The sequence below is a fragment of the Lutra lutra genome, chromosome 9 (assembly GCF_902655055.1).
Source record: "Lutra lutra chromosome 9, mLutLut1.2, whole genome shotgun sequence".
In the NCBI taxonomy this organism is placed as follows: Eukaryota; Metazoa; Chordata; class Mammalia; order Carnivora; family Mustelidae; genus Lutra; species Lutra lutra.
This window is the reverse complement of record NC_062286.1, coordinates 119886963-119905061: the sequence shown is the minus strand read 5'-3', so window position 1 is coordinate 119905061 and position 18099 is coordinate 119886963. Positions and strand designations below refer to the sequence as shown.

General features: G+C 37.4%; 1 protein-coding gene across 7 annotated transcripts in view; it reads right to left on the bottom strand.

Moving 5' to 3' along the window:
* Positions 1 to 18099, bottom strand: part of ITCH (itchy E3 ubiquitin protein ligase) — a 130842-nt gene that overhangs the window by 69638 nt on the left and 43105 nt on the right. For all 7 annotated transcript variants that reach the window (XM_047744505.1, XM_047744504.1, XM_047744503.1 and 4 more), the window contains 3 exons: positions 8179 to 8320; positions 3915 to 4039; positions 2796 to 2933 (listed from right to left, as the gene is read on the bottom strand). In XM_047744505.1, the coding sequence (XP_047600461.1) occupies positions 2796 to 2933; positions 3915 to 4039; positions 8179 to 8320 (405 nt within the window). The remainder of the gene's footprint in view (positions 1 to 2795; positions 2934 to 3914; positions 4040 to 8178; positions 8321 to 18099) is intronic.

The window sequence follows — 18099 nt, the reverse complement described above, 5'->3', positions numbered from 1 at the left end:
GCAGGGAGCCTGCTTCCCCTTCTCTGTCTGCCTGCCTCTCTAACTTGTGATCTCTCTCTCTCTGTCAAATAAATAAAATCTTTAAAAAACAAAACAAAACCCAAAAAATTTCTAACTGAGGCTCCTGGCTGGCTCAGTCAGTAGAGCATGTGACTCTTGATCTCAGGGTTGTAAGTTCAAGTCCCACGTTGGGTGTAGACAGTACTTAAAAATAAAATCTTTCTTAAAAAACAAAAACGGGGGGGGGGGGGCCGCTTGGGTGGCTCAGTGGTTTAAGCCGCTGCCTTCGGCTCAGGTCATGATCTCAGGGTCCTGGGATCAAGTCCCGCATCGGGCTCTCTGCTCAGCAGGGAGCCTGCTTCCCTCTCTCTCTCTCTGCCTGCCTCTCTACTTGTGATCTCTCTCTGTCAAATAAATAAATAAAATCTTTAAAAAAAAACAAAATAAAACAAAACAAAAACAAAAACAAAACTTCTAACATCCTTAGGGGAAAAAATCTAAAAATCATTAACAGTAGAAAATTACTGGAATACAAAAGCAATCTCCCTCATACCCCCAGTTCTCATCCAACCAAACAACTGCAGGTACTAGAAATTCAATTTTAGTACTAAACTCTAATTTTCATTTCTAGCTTGCAGTTAAAGTTACAGAAATGGAACCAAAGAACAATACAAGTGTAGTTTCTACCACACATGCTTGTGAAAGGAACTGGATTTTGTTTGTTTGCTTACAATTCATGATGTGATTCAAAATTTCTAGGTTTTTAAGTGTGAAACCAATTGGAAAGAATAGGAAACATCAATAAATATTTGTGTTTCAGTCTTGACTCTGCATCATACTAGCTGGTAGAGATGTTGGACTTACTATTTAAATGATCAGAACCTCACTTTCCTTATATGCAAAATATAGGTTATGCCTTACAGAGCTATGATGGTTAAATGAGTATATATGTAAACACACCAACATAGTGGTTGGCACACAGCAAGCATTCAAAAACTGGCAGCTATTTTATTTGGCAACCACTGTGATTTTCCAGTTAAAAACCTCTTTCTAAGTAGCAGGTTAAAATTCTATCATTTATTTTCCTAGCTGAGTGGAAAACTGGTGACATAGAAATGTTCACTTCCATGGGCAATAAACATTAAAGTAAGTATAAATATGCAGTTTAGGTTCTACTCTGAAATATGAAGGACAAATATGCTTTGTTAATTATTAAATATTCTGCATTAATAGTTTCAACTTGTAGGGGGTAAAAAACTTGGGAAGCTATAAATACTGAGTTTAGAGCAATTTAACAATGAAAAATTTTTTTTTAGACTTTATTTATTTATTTGACAGAGAGAGATCACAAGTAGGCAGAGAGGCAGGCAGAGAGAGAGGAGGAAGCAGGCTCCCTGCTGAGCAGAGATCCCGATGCGGGGCTCGATCCCAGGACCCTGGGATCATGACCTGAGCAGAAGGCAGAAGCTCTAACCTACTGAGCCACCCAGGCGCCCCTTAACAATGAAATTTAAGTTGTATATTATCTTCCAGAATTCTAATCTCTAGAAAAATTCGACTATTCAGAGTTCCTGTGAATGGCAATCAATTAAAATGAACCTGTCAACTCTGAAGCAGTACAGTATGATCATTTCAGAAATTTCTCTCCACCCTCATTAATCTCAAAGACCCAATCTGGAAGATACACTGAGACTATCTTGAAGGTCCTGCTACTAAAAAAGGTAATAAGTTGGGGGGCCTGGGTGGCTTAGATAGTTAAGCATCTGCCTTTGGCTTGGGTCATGGTACTGGGATCTTGGGATTGAGCCCCATCTTGGGCTCCCTGCTCAGTGGGGAGTCTGCTTCTCCCTCTCCCTCTGCCCCTATCCCCCTGCTCATGCTCTCTCTCTCTCTCTGTATCTCTGTCTCAAATGAATAAATAAAATCTTTAAAAAAAAAATTTCACAAGTTAAAAAAGTAGGAAGGAAGTTTTCCAAAGCAGAAACGGAAGAATAGTAACACTGCAAAATGTTTCATAATGTAGTTCCTAATAAATAAACAAAAACTTTGTCAGACTAATCAAGAAAACCATTAATCTTCTCTTTGTCTTGGGGCCTTTAAGTTTCACTTGAGTATCTAGAAGGAATCCACTAAGAAGTAGTTTTATTAAGCATGCTAGCTATACAGGCACTAATTCAGGTGCCAAACTTCTTTTAATTACTGTTGTTTCATGTTTCTTACTCCCTTTAACAAAAACTAGTAAATCATAATTTGTAAGATATAATGGCATACATATAATGAATTCATTTTGTTATTATTGTAACACAAAGACGGCTTTATAAATGTAGCCTACAGAAAATGGCATAGGAATGGCAAATGGACTTCAGCTTGTATTGGCAGTCTGGTACAGTACTAAGTAGGATTACTAAGCACTAAGCGGGATTTTGCGTCAAATTTATACTCAACCAGATATTGCTGCAGGCAAATTATGTCAGCCACTGGCACTGGAGGAGATGTGGCATCATAAGTCATATTAACTGTGATTACTGGCCTATAAAATAAATACTTTATAAATCAACTCATTACACAGTCAACTGTGATTCAACTTTTCTGTGGTTAGCTTTTCAACTTACAGAAAAATGTTTTATTCACAGAAACAACACAATAAAAGGAAAATGTTTAAAATAATCAATGTCTCCTTTCAAAAAGGAAGTAATTTTTTTAAGGTGAAAAAGAACAGCACTGATTACATCAGCATTCTTTGGTGGCTAATGTTAAGAATCATTAAAGAGCCTATAGAAAAAGTGATTACTTACTTTCTGAACATGTAGTTTCACCATTGGTAACAACTTCAGAATCTAACTGCAGCCCATCAAGACAAACTGACAAGTCTCCTATTGTCTCTGTCGGCTCTTTGTCACCTACAAGCTGTAAAGTCACAACTACTTCCTCAACTGTAAAAGAATATAATTACAGAACAAAATGATCATTTTTTCTTTAAGTCATCTTAACTGTTAAAAAGAACGTCAGAAAAACTTGATATTTATGTGTTTATAAATTGTTTTTAGTATATTTCACTGAGGTTTCAGGCCTTTCAACACAAAACATTTAAGAAACAGAACAAAATTTGCTAATGCTTAATATCCATAATGTAAAATACTAACTAGCTCAATCATCTGTTATATTCATTCCATCCTTGCATAAAATAAGTCAGCAGGATTATTCAGCAACATATACCTGAATTTTATTGAGTGAAAACATGTAACATAAGAATGGATTGTGTCTCAGAGCGCCTCAGTTGCTCAGTTGGTGAAGCTTTCAATTCTTGATCTCAGCTAAGGTCTTAACACTCAGGGTCATGAGTTCAAGCCCTGTGATGGGCTCCACGCTGGGCATGGAACCAACTTAAAAAAAAAAATGGATTATATCTCTTAAATGAGATTTAGGAAGTATGTTTTAGCTAGTCAAGGGGGAAGAAAAATATCTATATTTTAAAATCATAATACTAATAAAGACAAACATGTTTCAAGTTTATTATATCTGTATTTTATATATACACTCAAATAAAACCACAGCCATCTAAAATTAGTAAATTTTCAAAGTATTTGAAAAGAAAATCTGCCAAAATATTAACCCTATTTGTCTCTGAAATGGGATTACATTTTTCCTTCATTTCTGCTCTGTATTTTTTAGTTTTCCATAACTGAGTATGTAATATTTTAAATTTATGAAAAATACTGGGTCAAAAATGAATGGCTACACCAAGGTTATTTGGAATGCTTTAAATAAATAGTTCAAGGTTCTTCTCATTAATATTATAACCAAGTAAGCTTAAAAACAAATAGTGAACATAGTCATTCTGTATCTTTTACATACGAATTTCATATAGAAAAACAAATAGCCTAGCACAATTTCTGTTACTTTTACATACATACGTTTCATGTTGTTTGACTTTAAGGTTTCAAAGATATCTAATGCAGCAGTTCCCAACAAAACATCAGATTTCAGTGTCTGGTGACTCCATACACGAAAATGTAATTTACTCACAGGGGTGACGATACTAAAAAGCAAAGAAGGGTAAAAAGTATGTATTGTTTTCATTAAAATAATTACAATAGATCCTAAATAAATTGCAATTAAGTTTTAATGTCTAAAATATTTTAACTGTAGACCTTAAGAGTTTACTGTACAACCAATATTGCCCATTTTCTATAACCTAATGGAAAACACCTGAATGCTACATGCTCATATCGTCATTTTCACTTGTAGTTGAACTACAGGGGCAACTTCATGCATCATCAATAAAAGTAAAACTGCCTATTATGCTACAAACTGTTAGAAATCTAGTTTTATTTCAATAGTATAAAAAAGTTAATTTATAAATTAAATCCCTATTTTAGGTCAGGTAGTGATAAGCCTGAGGTTATATCATTTAATCCTCACAGCAACCCCAAGAGATGGGAATTACCACCCCATCTTCAGATATAGAAACTGCCATTCAGAGAAGTTTAAGCAAATTACCCAACATTGCACAGCTAGCTAGCTAGTCAATGGCAGGCTGTAATCTGAACAAAGTCTGGCATTAAAATCTGTATTGAAAACTTCCTCAGTCTTGGGACGCCTGGGTGGCTCAGTTGGTTAAGCAGCTGCCTTCGGCTCAGGTCATGATCCCAGCGTCCTGGGATTGAGTCCCACATCGGGCTCCTTGCTTGGCAGCGAGCCTGCTTCTCCCTCTGCCTCTGCCTGCCACTCTGTCTGCCTGTGCTCACTCTCGCTTCTCTCTCTATGACAAATAAATAAATAAAATCTTTAAAAAAAAAAAAAAAGAAAACTTCCTCAGTCTTGAGAAAAAAAGTTCTTCGGTCAGCTACATGATTTGAGGATTATGCTAGATACTCTAAATTTCACACTGTTAGAAGCAAAGTGTCTGTGATAACTGTCAAATATAGAATCACTTGCACCTTGCTAAATGCTTATATAGAATACTATCTGGGAGGGGAGAAGGAGGCACCTGGGTGGCTCAGTGGGTTGAGCCTCTGCCTTTGGCTCAGGTCACCATCTCAGGGCCCTGGGATAGAGCCCAGCAACGGGCTCTTTGCTCAGCAGGGAGCCTGCTTCCCCCTCCCTCTCTGCCTACTTGTGATCTCTGTCAAATGGATGGATAAAATCTTAAAAAAAAAAAAAAAAAAAAAGAATACTATCTGGGGACACCTGGGTGACTCAGTCCTTCTAAAAGGTGATCAAATCTGGGGGGACAAATAAACACTTTCTCAGAAGTCTACCTATGCCTAATCCCCCCATCATATTTCCACCACCATTTTAACAGTTTAAACAAACTAAAAAATCCTCATCTTAACACTGCCTCTTCTTTTGTGGGATGGGGAAGGACAATGTAGTCTTCTCTTTGAAATTCTTAGATGGGGGTGCTTGGGTAGCTCAGTTGTTAAGCAACTGCCTTCAGCTCAGGTCATGATCCTGGTTCCTGGGATGGAGCCCTGCATCAGGCTCCCTGCTTGGCGGGAGGCCTGCTTTCCCTCTCCCACTCCCTCTGCTTGTATTCCTGCTGCTGCTGTCTCCCTGTCAGATAAATAAATAAAATCTTGAAAAAAAATTAGAAATTAAAAATTAAAAAATAAAATAAAATTCTCAGATATTACATTCAGAAGAACATATCAAGAAAACATTCCTCCGTTAGTCATCTGGGAAATCATAGTGGGGATAGAATAAAATAAATGAGTAATTTTACTTTAATTTGAGAGAGGATAAAGTATACTGTCAAAGATGGTCTGACCTAAATTATTTCAATTCTAGAAACAATGTCTACAATGGAAGCCACATTAAAATTGCAGACCAATCTGTTGCAACTTAAAAATTCAAAACTTGGATTATGTGTTCCCCCAAACATCTGGGCTCAACAAGAGCACTACCTTAAGGGGCTACAGGGAGAGTTTCTTTTTTCTTAACTTTTAAACCACTAAAGAATTCACTTCATCAGTTTAAGAGCCTCAAAGTGCACATCTAGTAAACACAGCCAGCAGCTGGGAGAAACTAGATGAGTATTCAGTCAATAATTATTCTGCTGAACATCTCTAGTCATTATGGAGGCTCTGAACTTTAATAGATTTTATTTGCTTTTTTAAAAAAAAATTTTACTCACATAATTTAAAATTTAGAGACAATCTCTAACCCATCATTAATTAAAAACAAAATCTAAGAAACTTTGTTGAAATTAATACAAATAAGGGACGCCTGGGTGGCTCAGTTGGTTAAGCAGCTGCCTTCGCCTCAGGTCATGATCCCAGCGTCCTGGGATCGAGTCCCACATCGGGCTCCTTGCTCATCAGGGAGCCTGCTTCTCCCTCTGCCTCTGCCTCTGCCTGCAATTCTGTCTGCCTGTGCTTGCTCTCTCTCCCTCTCTCTCTCTGACAAATAAATAAAATCTTTAAAAAAAAAAAAAAGAAATTAATACAAATGAGAGCCATCAGAATGATACTTCTTAAATTTCATTCATTTGCTCAAAATCATCATAAAGTATATCAAGATATTATGGAGGGCACGTATTGCATGGAGCACTGGGTCTGGTGCATAAACAATGAATTCTGTTATGCTGAAAAGAAAAAAAAAAAAAGATACCCTAGAAATCCAAAAGTTAAAGAACAATTTAGGTATATCCAATTTGTTTTGTAATTTATTAGGAATAAATACTATACACATAAGTGTGTACTGTGTGAAGAGCATATAGTTTCAAATATCTTATCTCACCGTTTAGAAATAAAACTTATCTTTAGTCACTGGTTTACTTCTCTAAGGGAAAAAAATGCAAGAATTCCAAATGTTAGGTAATAAAAAACAATTTCTGTGTATTTGATGTGGTAACAACCAATTATATTTTGAACTACATTTTAATATAGTTGGTACCCAAACGAAATATGCTATTCTTTTGAAGTCCATTTGTTGTTAAATCACATTTTCTTCCATTTTAGTAAAAACATTAAAATTAATCTGTAATTCTCTTCAGTGAGTATTCAACACCAACACATGGGGCTCTGTCAGTAAGTGTTAAAAACTGAGCTATCTGCTACTTCCGTGAATTCATTCTACAGATAACAGCACCAAATTACAGACACAGGCACATGATGTATACTGCGATGTTGTGTAATAACACAACATTAGAAACCAAGTGATTAATAGAGAACTAGTAAAATAAATGACAGTCCATTCTTATTATGGAATATTATAGAACTATATAATGTATGTTAGATCTCTATATATACAGCTAGAGAGATAACCATACTATGTAAAGTATAAAAACAGTTATAGAATAAAGTTTGTAATTTTTTTAAGAGTATTTTTTTTCAAGATTTTATTTATTTATTTGACAGAGAGAAATCACAAGTAGGCAGAGAGGCAGGCAGAGAGAGAGGAGGAAGCAGGCTCCCTGCTGAGCAGAAAGCCCGATGTGGGGCTCGAACCCAGGACCTGGGATCATGACCTGTGCTGAAGGCAGCGGCTTAACCCACTGAGCCACCCAGGTGCCCCTAAAGTTTGTAATTTTTTTAAAGGAAGAAAACTCCCATGTAGGTTCTGTGTGGGCACTATAATTAAAAACACAAAAGAAAACTATTTTTTAAAAATTAAACTAAAAAATAAAGTGAGTGGGACACCTGGGTGGCTCAGTCGATTAAGCGTCTGCCTTCAGCTCAGGACATGATCCTAGGGTGCTGGGATCCAGCCCTGCCTCAGGCTCCCTCTTCAGCAGGGAGTCTGGTCTCCCTCTCCCTCTGCCCACCTCGACCACTCTGCCTACCCCTTCACCCCCTCATGCGAGTTCTCTCTTTCTCACTCCCTCAAATAAATAAATAAATGAGAATTAAGTGAGCTACTACTCATAGCTCTAAATTAAGGTAAGAGCTGATAAGAATCTTTCTAGGCCCATGACCATGGGCTCTCCCGATACTGTTCAGCAGCAGCAATGATACCATCATCAACTAACCTACAGAAGATAAAGGAGAGATTGGAGAAAGAAATATCTAAAGAGAAACAAAAGGAGACTAAAGAAAGTAGTCCTAGGAATAGGGGAGAAAGAAAAAAAAAGTGAAAGAGGAGGAGGAGCAAAGAAAACAAGCGAGAAATTTTTAAAGCTTCGTTTCTGTTCACCTACTAAACTAAATATACTATAGAAAATACTTTCAAACCTACACTGTAAGGGGTTGCTTCCATTTGGGACTGTTCGTATTGTTGCATTTTTCTGTCTTCTTTGACTGTCCATCTACTGTGACTTCCACATAAGGACTTGGTCCAAACCAATTCTTTTTATTTTCTTTAAGTTTTGCTGAAATGACTAGGCAAAAGAAAAGGGAAAATATTTAAATATTCAAGATGTTAGTTCGTCCTTCAAATCAACTTAATTTCATAAAGGTTACACAGAACATTATTACTTTTACTCAGAAAGGCAGTTTTGCTCTAGAATATTTACTAATTTCATTAAGTCATGACCTTTGTATTTCCTCCCAACCTAGTAAATAAACATAGTCCTTCCCCCATATAATGCATCCAAATTACTATTAATATACCTCCAATATCAGTATCAACAGTCTCAGAACTCTAATGTCAATTGGAAAGTACAGCAACAAACCTGGTTAACAAATATTTGAATGCTTACCATGTACCAGATACTGCTCTAACTATAAATAGAGCGGTTTACAATACAGAAAAGCCTCTGGCTCTCAGGGAGATAGTATCCTAGCTAGAGGAAGTCCGTATGCTGAAAAACAGGCTCCTGTGGCAGAATATGACCTGGTAGTAAGGAAGGCCTCTGAGGAAGCATTTTGAGCAAACATCTAAATACAGGGAATTAGCCATGAGAAGTGGGAAGAGCATTCTAGAGAGAAGCAAAAAAAACAAAAAAAAACAAAAACAACAACAACAACAAAAAAAACAAACTTGGCATATCTGAGGAACATATAGCAAAGAGGGAAGTATGAGGTGAGATCACATTTAACTTTGTAGGCCCAGATAAGGAATTTGGATTTTATTCTAAGCATGTTGGAAAGCCACCAGAGGAAGAGAGTTACAAAGTAGGATCATTTTTAGCATCTCCTATATCTCATATTAGCAAGAGCTTCCTACAAAATGCATCTTAATTAAGATACTGACTCCATCATTTTCACCCTTGAGTTAGTCACTTTTGCCAAAAAATAACCTTGTCCAAGCCCCTTGGAAGGTGTAACAAGTAGATATGTATTTAGCAGAGTACCCCATGGTTCCCACAAATGAGAAATTGTTCCCCCATAAATGAGGTGATCACAGCCATGGAAATATTCCCTTGCAAAGCACAGAGAATGCCAGTACCTATCAAGGTAAAGCGACCCTTGGAGTTGTTAGAGTCATCTGTAGAGCAGCTACCCAAGAAGATCAATATATAGTTCAAAGTACAGACAGTCTGGGCATCCTACAAGTCCAGTCCCAGGTAGCAGCCATGAATCTCCTGACATCACAAGTACCACAGACTTCTGCCCTTTGGTACTTACATGCCTTTTTTTGATAGCATGCAAGCCAGCTACAGGGTTAGTACTCCAACAATGTATTCACATTCTATAAATTAGAGCTCCATCAGTATTTTAGAATACTTGGTGTAATAAAGTTCAATGAGATTTGAAATCAATATGCAGTATCAAAAAAAGTATCTGTCAACAAAGAAAAAGAGCTGTAAGAGATATTACTGAGGTAGGCAATAAGGAGCCAGTGAGGAATTTTAAGTAAAAGAGTGCTATTCAACAAATTTACTAAGTGCCTACTACATATATCAGGTACTATCTGGGGCACTGAGAATACAGCGGTGATCAGACTAAAACTCAAAGATCATTCCACTGCTGTGGGAAAAATGAAAGGGAAACAAAAGTAGGAGTTAAGAGACTACTAGAGCCATCTAATCAAGAAATGACAGTGATCTGGTGGTGAACATGGATATGTTCATGGAGGAGTAAGGGAGGAGTAAGTATTTTCTAAGGAGAACCAATAGGATTAGATTACATGAGGAAGTTGGAGAAAAGAAGTAGCAAGGGTAACTCTCAGGTTTCCAGCATGATTAACGGAATGGAAGATAGTATCATTTAATAAGATGGAAAAGATCTGGGAAACAAGTTTGAGGGGAGTGGCATGGGCAAGAAGAAATCAAGAGTATTGTACTGAACATATAAAATTTGAGATTTGTGTGAGACATCCAAGTATAAACACTAAGAAGTCTTTTTCAGAACGGAAAATACTCAAGTGGGGACAAGACCTATCTCTGATTAATATGTACTATAAAGCTCTAGTACTTAATACAGAACAAAATTCAATCACAGGATTGCCACAGAAAAAATATAATAAAACCCTTGTTTTTAATATATTTCTGGTCTGAGAAAAGGTGAAACAGCCTAAACAATTATGCAAGGCCCACCATTGTATTTCAGGGGCTCTTGCGTTCCTCTAAAACTGATTAACCAAAGCAATGCAGGCCGGACAGGAAGGAAATGATCCGCCCTCAGTGGTTTTTTAGGGCACCTGGGTGGCTCGGGCAGTTAAGCACCTGCCTTCAGCTGAGGTCATGATTCCAAAGCCCTGGAATAGAGCCCCACATCAGGCTCTCCGCTGGGCAGAGAGTCTACTTCTCCCTCTCCCTCTGTCTGCAGTTCTCCCTGCTTGTGTGTGTGCATGTGCTCACTCTCTGTCAAATAAATAAAATCTTGGGGGATAAAAAGGATTCAAACTTTTGGAAGCTGTTTTGCCACATAATCCCATCCAACCCCAATAGAACCATTTTAGGAAACTTTAAATGGGAAAATAAGAAGGGTAAAGGAAACTAACACCAACCGTCAGTGTTTGCTATGTGTCTATACTTAAAACATTGTCATTTCAATAATCAAGACTAGTCTGTGAGATAGATACTATCATCTTAATTTTTACACATAAAAAGACAAACTCAAAAGAACTTAAGAGTTTGCCCAAGGGTCACTTGTGAAGCCTGAACAAGAGAAATTAAGTGCTCAAATCCCAGTTTGTTTGTTTGTTTGTTTATTTATTTGAGACAGAGAGAGAGAGAGCACAAGTGGGGTGGAGGGAGAGAGAGAGAGGGAGAAGCAGACTCTCCACTGAGCAGGGAGCCTGATGTGGGGCTTGATGTCAGGACCCTGAGATCATGACCTGAGCTAAAGGCAAACAGTTAACTGACTGAGCCATCTAGGCACCCCCAAAACTCAGTTTAGAATGCATAAAACCTTTTTTGTTATAGTCCTAGTATTAGGAAATAGATCACTTACTATTTCCGGAAATTTAAATTCCTAGAGTAAATAAGAAGAATAAAAACAGTCAACTGTATGACAGGGAACCAAAAAATTGTCAGTATCAGCTGTTACACAGGCTAATGCAAAGATCTCTAATAATTTTTCATTTTTAACCTCACATCTTCTAGAATTATCTTCCTAAAACAGATATGATCATGTAAATACTTTTCAAATACTTCTCTAATACCTGAAAAATGAAATTTAAACTCTGGAGTATTTTACATTGTTATGTACCTTTTCAGCTTCCTCCTATACCAAATCCCACCCAGCCCCCTGGCATTCTAACCACCCTTAGCTGTTTGCTGTCCCTCACAAGGGCTATGTATTTTCATATGCTACTCTGGAAGTTCCACTCACAATGATCCTTCTTCCTTTCCTACCTAATAAAATCCTACTTCTTGAGAAACAAGTGACCTGATTCAATGCTTCTTTAAACCTAAGAAGTTAAATTGCTACTGTCTCAACGTTTCCTCTGCATTTTCATATTTATGTATGGTTCCTACAGCTCTTCATTCTGCCTTAGCTTTTATTAAGTTTACTGGTTTTTAGTTTAACTAACACTGTAATCCCTGTCATGACAAGGATGTAGACAGTCTTTATATAGCATTTAGTAATTTAAACATGAGAGATATTTGACATATCTGTTGAACCCAATGATTAGTCATGGTAGAAAACAAGTTTCCCTGCTTTATTGTTACATACACACATACAGTATCTACTGTATATAGTTTCATGGCATATATTAATGTTCTTCTGGGGCACCTGGCTGGCTCAGTCAGAAGAGCATGCAACTCTTGATCTCAGGATCATGAGTTCAAGGCCTACATGGGGTACAGAGATTACTCAAATAAAAAACTTTTTAAAAATTTTAAAATTTATATTAATGTTCTTTTGATCCTTTCTGAAAGTCAATGCTTTGACATGATTTTGGTTCTTCATCCTAACTCTCCAGTACAAAAAACTCTGACAATTTATTATTTCTTTTAAAAGACTTATTTATTTATTGGGGGGGGGGTGCAGCAGAAGGAGAGGGAGAGAGAGTCCCAAGCAGACTCCCCGCTAAGCATGGAGCCTGATACAGGGCTCAAGATCACGACCTGAGCTGAAATCAAGCATCAGACACTTACCCAAATGCACTACCCAGGCACCCTAACAACTTAAATATAAAGAAATTAAAGTGAATCCTTAGCTTATCCCAACCTAATCAGTGAACAAGGTAAAACAAGTAAGGGTGCTGAGACCCAGTAAATTAGCAGTATGAGCTGAATAAGAAATAAAACCAGTTAAGCAAGGGCTAACTTTGTGGTCAGAGTTATGACAAGCCACAAAAGACCTCTGTGGCAGAAATATGTGTTGACTAGACAGAATTTTATATAAACTCTGAACTTCAAATTCAAGGAAAAAGGGCATTCCTACTATTCAAGCAATCAGAGATTACAGTCTTCTAGTAAATTTGGTAAAGTGCAATATTATTTAATTCCAATTAATAATAAAATCAAGATGCTTTTTCTTTTTCAAATGATCGGTTCTAAGTAAAGACTGAGGAAAGAAAGTTCTAGGAAATAGCAAAGTTACTTATTTTGCCCACATTATATAATGCTAGCACACAACAAGCATCAAATAAAAAACACAGGTGAGTTCAGAATACCTGAGGTTATGTGTACAACATAAATAGAAAATGGCTAAAGAGAGGGAAGGACATAAGAAAACAGACTTATGTACAATTAAGGGACCAGGCCATATGATTACAGGAAAAAAGAGTAGATGACCCAAAAAATCTAATTGTAAAAATCAGCAGAATCTGATGACAGGAATGTGACAGGAATGTGAAGGATACAGGACAAAGAGGTAAAGAAAATTTTAAATATGTGATCCACCAGTTAGCCTCCTCATAACAATGTTAACACTTCCATTCCGCCCATAAATTAAACTTTTACATAAACATCAATGATCTTTTACAAACACTGCCATTTTTGCCACTCGTTCTTTTAAACTTAAAATTAGAATGAAGGGTGCCTGGGTGGCTCAGTCAGTTAAGCATCTGCCTTCAGCTCAGGTCATGATCCTGGGGTCTTGGGATGGAGCACTGAATTGGGCTCCCTGCTTAGTGGGGAGTCTGCTTCTCCCTCTCCCTCTGACCTTCTCTCCTGCTCGTGCTCTCATTTGCTCGTGCTCTCTCTCAAATAAATAAAAAATCTTAAAAAAAAAAAAAAAGGAAAATTAGGATGATAAAGATAATGTAAAATAATCAACGACTTTATTAAAAATTTTAAGCTTGGGTTGCTGTTAAGATATTAAATTAGATGAGTAATACTAGAAGGAGAAAGAAATAAGGAATCAGGGGAAAGAGAATAATCTATACTTACACAGTGTTTTAGAGTTTTCCAACTCATATACACTGTCTCCCAACAACCATGTGACAAAGATGTTAACATCCTCAGTTCACAGCTAAGAAAAGAGGCTCAGAGATATTAGTGACATGCACAAGGTTATAAAACTATTAAGTATCAGAACCAAGACTAAAATCCAGGGCCATTAACTCCCCTGAAGATGGGAGTCATTAATCTATATAGATTTCATAACTAAAACTAGGGGTTGTGGGTTAGATGACTTCCCCAAGAGTTTAAGTGTAGAAGCTTTAATGGCACAACAGTCAAAACATTTGAAAGTATTTATTATTTCCTGCTATAATTTTTACATCTGATAAATTACACAGGAAAGCTACTGACCAATACAAAGAACAGTACAGAGACATTCAATATTCAATTAAAATGTGAACAGATGATTAAAGCTAACAGAAGTTCCCAAAGCAACTACCTCAACGAATTATCTAGATCCACATTAAAGAGTAGTACGAAAGACAATCTTTCTTACTCAACTCAAACTTGAACAGCTAAATGGCTACTCAGGATATTTCCATACATTAGATTCAAGTTACAGAAAGTGTTACTAATGCAGGGCATTTGGGTGGCTCAGTCAGTTAAGCATCCCACTCTTGATTTCTGCTCGGGTGATGGAATCAGGCTCTGTGCTCAGCAGGGAGTCTGCTTGAGATTCTCTTTCTCCCTTTCCCTTTGCCACCTGCCTTCCTCTCTCTCTCAAATAAATAAATCTTTAAAACAAAGTAAGTGTTAGTAATGCATCAATATTATACTTTTTTATTCTATGTAAATGCTGAAAAGGAAAGGTGACACTGCCTCTCCTTTGATACTCTTATAAAAAATTCAGTGAAATTAAAACTTACATCCAAGTTCTCTAAATAATCCAGTTAACAACAGCACTATGAATTTTTAAACATCTATGTTGCTACAGCTTACAAAAGTCATTTCTCTGAAATAAATTTTCTACTTGCCCTCAATCAGGTAAGGATGACCAATTAGCAAATATATATTGCAAATAAATAATTAACAGGAATTTATGTATGTCTGCATGTATGATAGAGGAGGTTAAAAATAGGGGCCCCTGTTTGGCTCAGTTGGTAGAGCATATGACTCTTGATGTCAGGTCATGAGTTCAAGCCCCATGTTGGGTGTGGAGACTACTTAAAAAAAAAAAAATTAAAAAAAGAAATAAATTTGAAAGAGGTAAGAAAATAGTAAGAGTAAGAAGCCATCTGCAGATTCAGTGCACTACCTATCAAGATTCTAGAAGCATTTTTTAAAAGAGATTTTATTTTATTTATTTGACAGACAGAGATCACAATTAGTCAGAGAGGCAGGCAGATAGAAAGGAGGAAGCAGGCTCCCTGATGAGCAGAGAGCCCAATGCGGGGCTCGATCCCAGGACCCTGAGATCATGACCTGAGCCGAAGGCAGAGGCCTCAACCCACTGAGCCATCCAGGCGCCCCTCTAGTAGCATTTTTGATGAACACAGAAAAAACACTCCTAAAATTTATATGGAACTACAAAAGACCCTGAATATCGAAAGAAATCCTGAGAAAGAACAAAGAAGGAGGTATCATACTTTCTAATTTCAAGCTATCCTATAAACCTACAGTAACTGGGGCGGCTGGGTAGCACAGTTGGTTAAGCAACTGATTCTTGGTTTCAGCTCAGGTCATGAACTCAAGAGTTATGAGACTGAGCCCTGCGTTGGGCTCTGCACTTAGCGCAGAGTCTGCTTAGGTTTCTCTCTCCCTCTGCCCTTCCCCGCCCCCATGTGCATGTTCTCTCTCTCTCTCAAATAAATAAAAAATACATCTTAAAAAAAAATAAAGCGATAGTAATCAAAATGATATGGTACTGACATAAAAACTGACAAACAGACCCATGGAACAGAATTAAGAGCCCAGAAATAAACACAAACATATAAGGTCAACTGATATTTGACAAGAGCCAAGAATACTCAATGGAGAAAAATCAGTCTCTTCAATAAATGCTGCTGAAATACCTGGATTTAAAAAAAGAAAAAAGAAAAAGACACAGGCACATGGGTGACTCAGTTGGTTAAGCATCAGACTCTTGATCTCAACTCAGGTTTTGATCTCAGGGTCATGAGTTCAAGAGCTGCGTTGGGCTCCATAGTCATAGTGGAGCCCACTTAAAAAAAAAAAAGGAAGGGGATGCCTGGGTGGCTCAGTCAGTTAAGCGTCTGCCTTCAGCTCAGGTCACAATCCCAGGGTCCTGGGACCAAGTGCCACATCACGCTCCTTGCTCAGTGGGGAGCGTGCTTCTCCCTCTGGCTGCTGCTCCCCCTGATGATGCTCTCTGACAAATAAATAAATAAAATTCAAAAAAAAAAAAAAAGGACAAGAAACTAGAGCAGAACCACAGAATAGGATTTTAACTATGACACTCAACTCTTATCAGTCTTTCACAGCAACCTTCTAAAACACAAACACAATTGATTACTCTTTGTTAAAAGCCCCAATTACTCTCCCTGTCTTCCAAACATGATTTTTTTTGTAGCCCTAACACACACCTTAAGGAGAGGACCCACTCCCCATTAAATTCTCATGGTTCCCCACTCAGCAGCAGTGGCTTTTAGGGGCACTGGTGAAGTCTTGTGTATTTCCCTGCTTTGTGCCTCTTGCCATATTGTCTCCTAAAAAGATCCCTTCTACTCCCCTCCATTTTTAAAAAATAACCTCCTGCATTTAAATAGTAACAATGCTTTAAGCACCAACTCCTTTCACAGCAACTCTGGTCAAATACTGATCTCTCTTTCCTGATCAAAGTTGTTCTCTCTTCTTGACATTACCATATACCATGGCATTTATTTTTTACAGTTGAATATTTATGCCCTCCTTGATTCTAGAAAGATGTTGAGGCAGCTTACCAAAAACAAAACAAAACAATACTATAACTGATCCATTTACATAGAATAAAAATTATAATGTCATTAAAGGGATCTGTGCAAAAAACTTAGTTCTAAGGTTTCTAGCATCAAAAGCAAAGAAGTAAACAATTATGAAGCACAGTTGATTTATTCAACTTGGCACATTACTCTTTATAATCTTATGCCCTCCGTTTGTCTCATATCTAATGATATATTTGCCAAATATATAATTTTTATCATTCTTTGTTTATATTAAACTGCTTTTGTCTTGTATTTGTGCATTCTTAGAAAATATAGACCCAAGATTAAAACCTTATAAATGCCAAGAATTTTGTCTTCATGAGGTACATTCAGGCATTTATTAAATATTCTTCCTACTATGGGGCGCCTGGGTGGCTCAGTGGGTTAAGCTGCTGCCTTCGGCTCAGGTCATGATCCCAGGTCCTGGGTTCAAGCCCCACATCGGGCTTTCCGCTCGGCGGGGAGCCTGCTTCCTCCTCTCTCTCTGCTTGCCTCTCTGCCTACTTGTGATTTCTCTCTGTCAAATAAATAAATAAAATCTTTAAAAAAAAAAAATATTCTTCCTACTATGATAATGATGATGATAGCAAATATGATAAGCCGTATGCAAAGAAAAATTCAAAAGGAGCATACACTGAAATCTGAAGAAGTAACAATATTATCTCTGAGGACTAAGATGATAAATAAGACCCTTGACTATTATTTTACTGAGTTTGTAAAACTAAAAAACATGTGCATTACTCATGTAACCTGAAAAGGTAAAGACTTTTTTTTAAAGATCATTCCAATCAAAGGTTTCAACATTAATCTGCCCCAAAAAAGAAAAATAATAAGAAGCTGGCTCAATTTAAATCAGCTACTCAGGCTAGCTTCAGGATGGGGAGCACCGGAAAACAATCAGAATCTTGCTTAACAAAGAAATATTAATACCTTTCACTGAGAATCAGACATCGCTAAGGAAAGACACTACAGTGAAGGAATCCCCCCAAATAAATTCTAAGATGCTGTCACCTTACGAAAGTGTTCTTATATAATTCACTTTTAGGTTTTGAGAAAGATAATAAGGATATGATTTGTGGCCCAATATTCACAATCCAGAGGTGGATCACAGGATCAAGGCCTGAATCTGGCTCCCTGCTCAGCAGGGAGACTGCTTCTCTCTCTGCCCCTCACCCTGCTTGTGCTCTTTCTCTCTCTCTCAAATAAATAAATAAAAACTTGGGGCACCTGGATAGCTCAACTGGTTAAGCAGCTACCTCCGGTTCAGGTCATGGTCCCAGGGTCCTGGGACTGAGCCCCACGTCAGGCTCTCTGGTCAGTGGGGAACCTGCTTCTCCCTCTCCCTCTGCCAGCTGCTTCCCCTGCTTGTGCTCACGTGCTCTCTCTCTCTCTCCCCCAAATAAAGAAATAAAATGTTTAAAAATAAATAAAGAAATAAATAAAATCTTAATTAAAAAAAAGACAGGTATAATAAAAGCTAAAATACTGGGGTGGCTG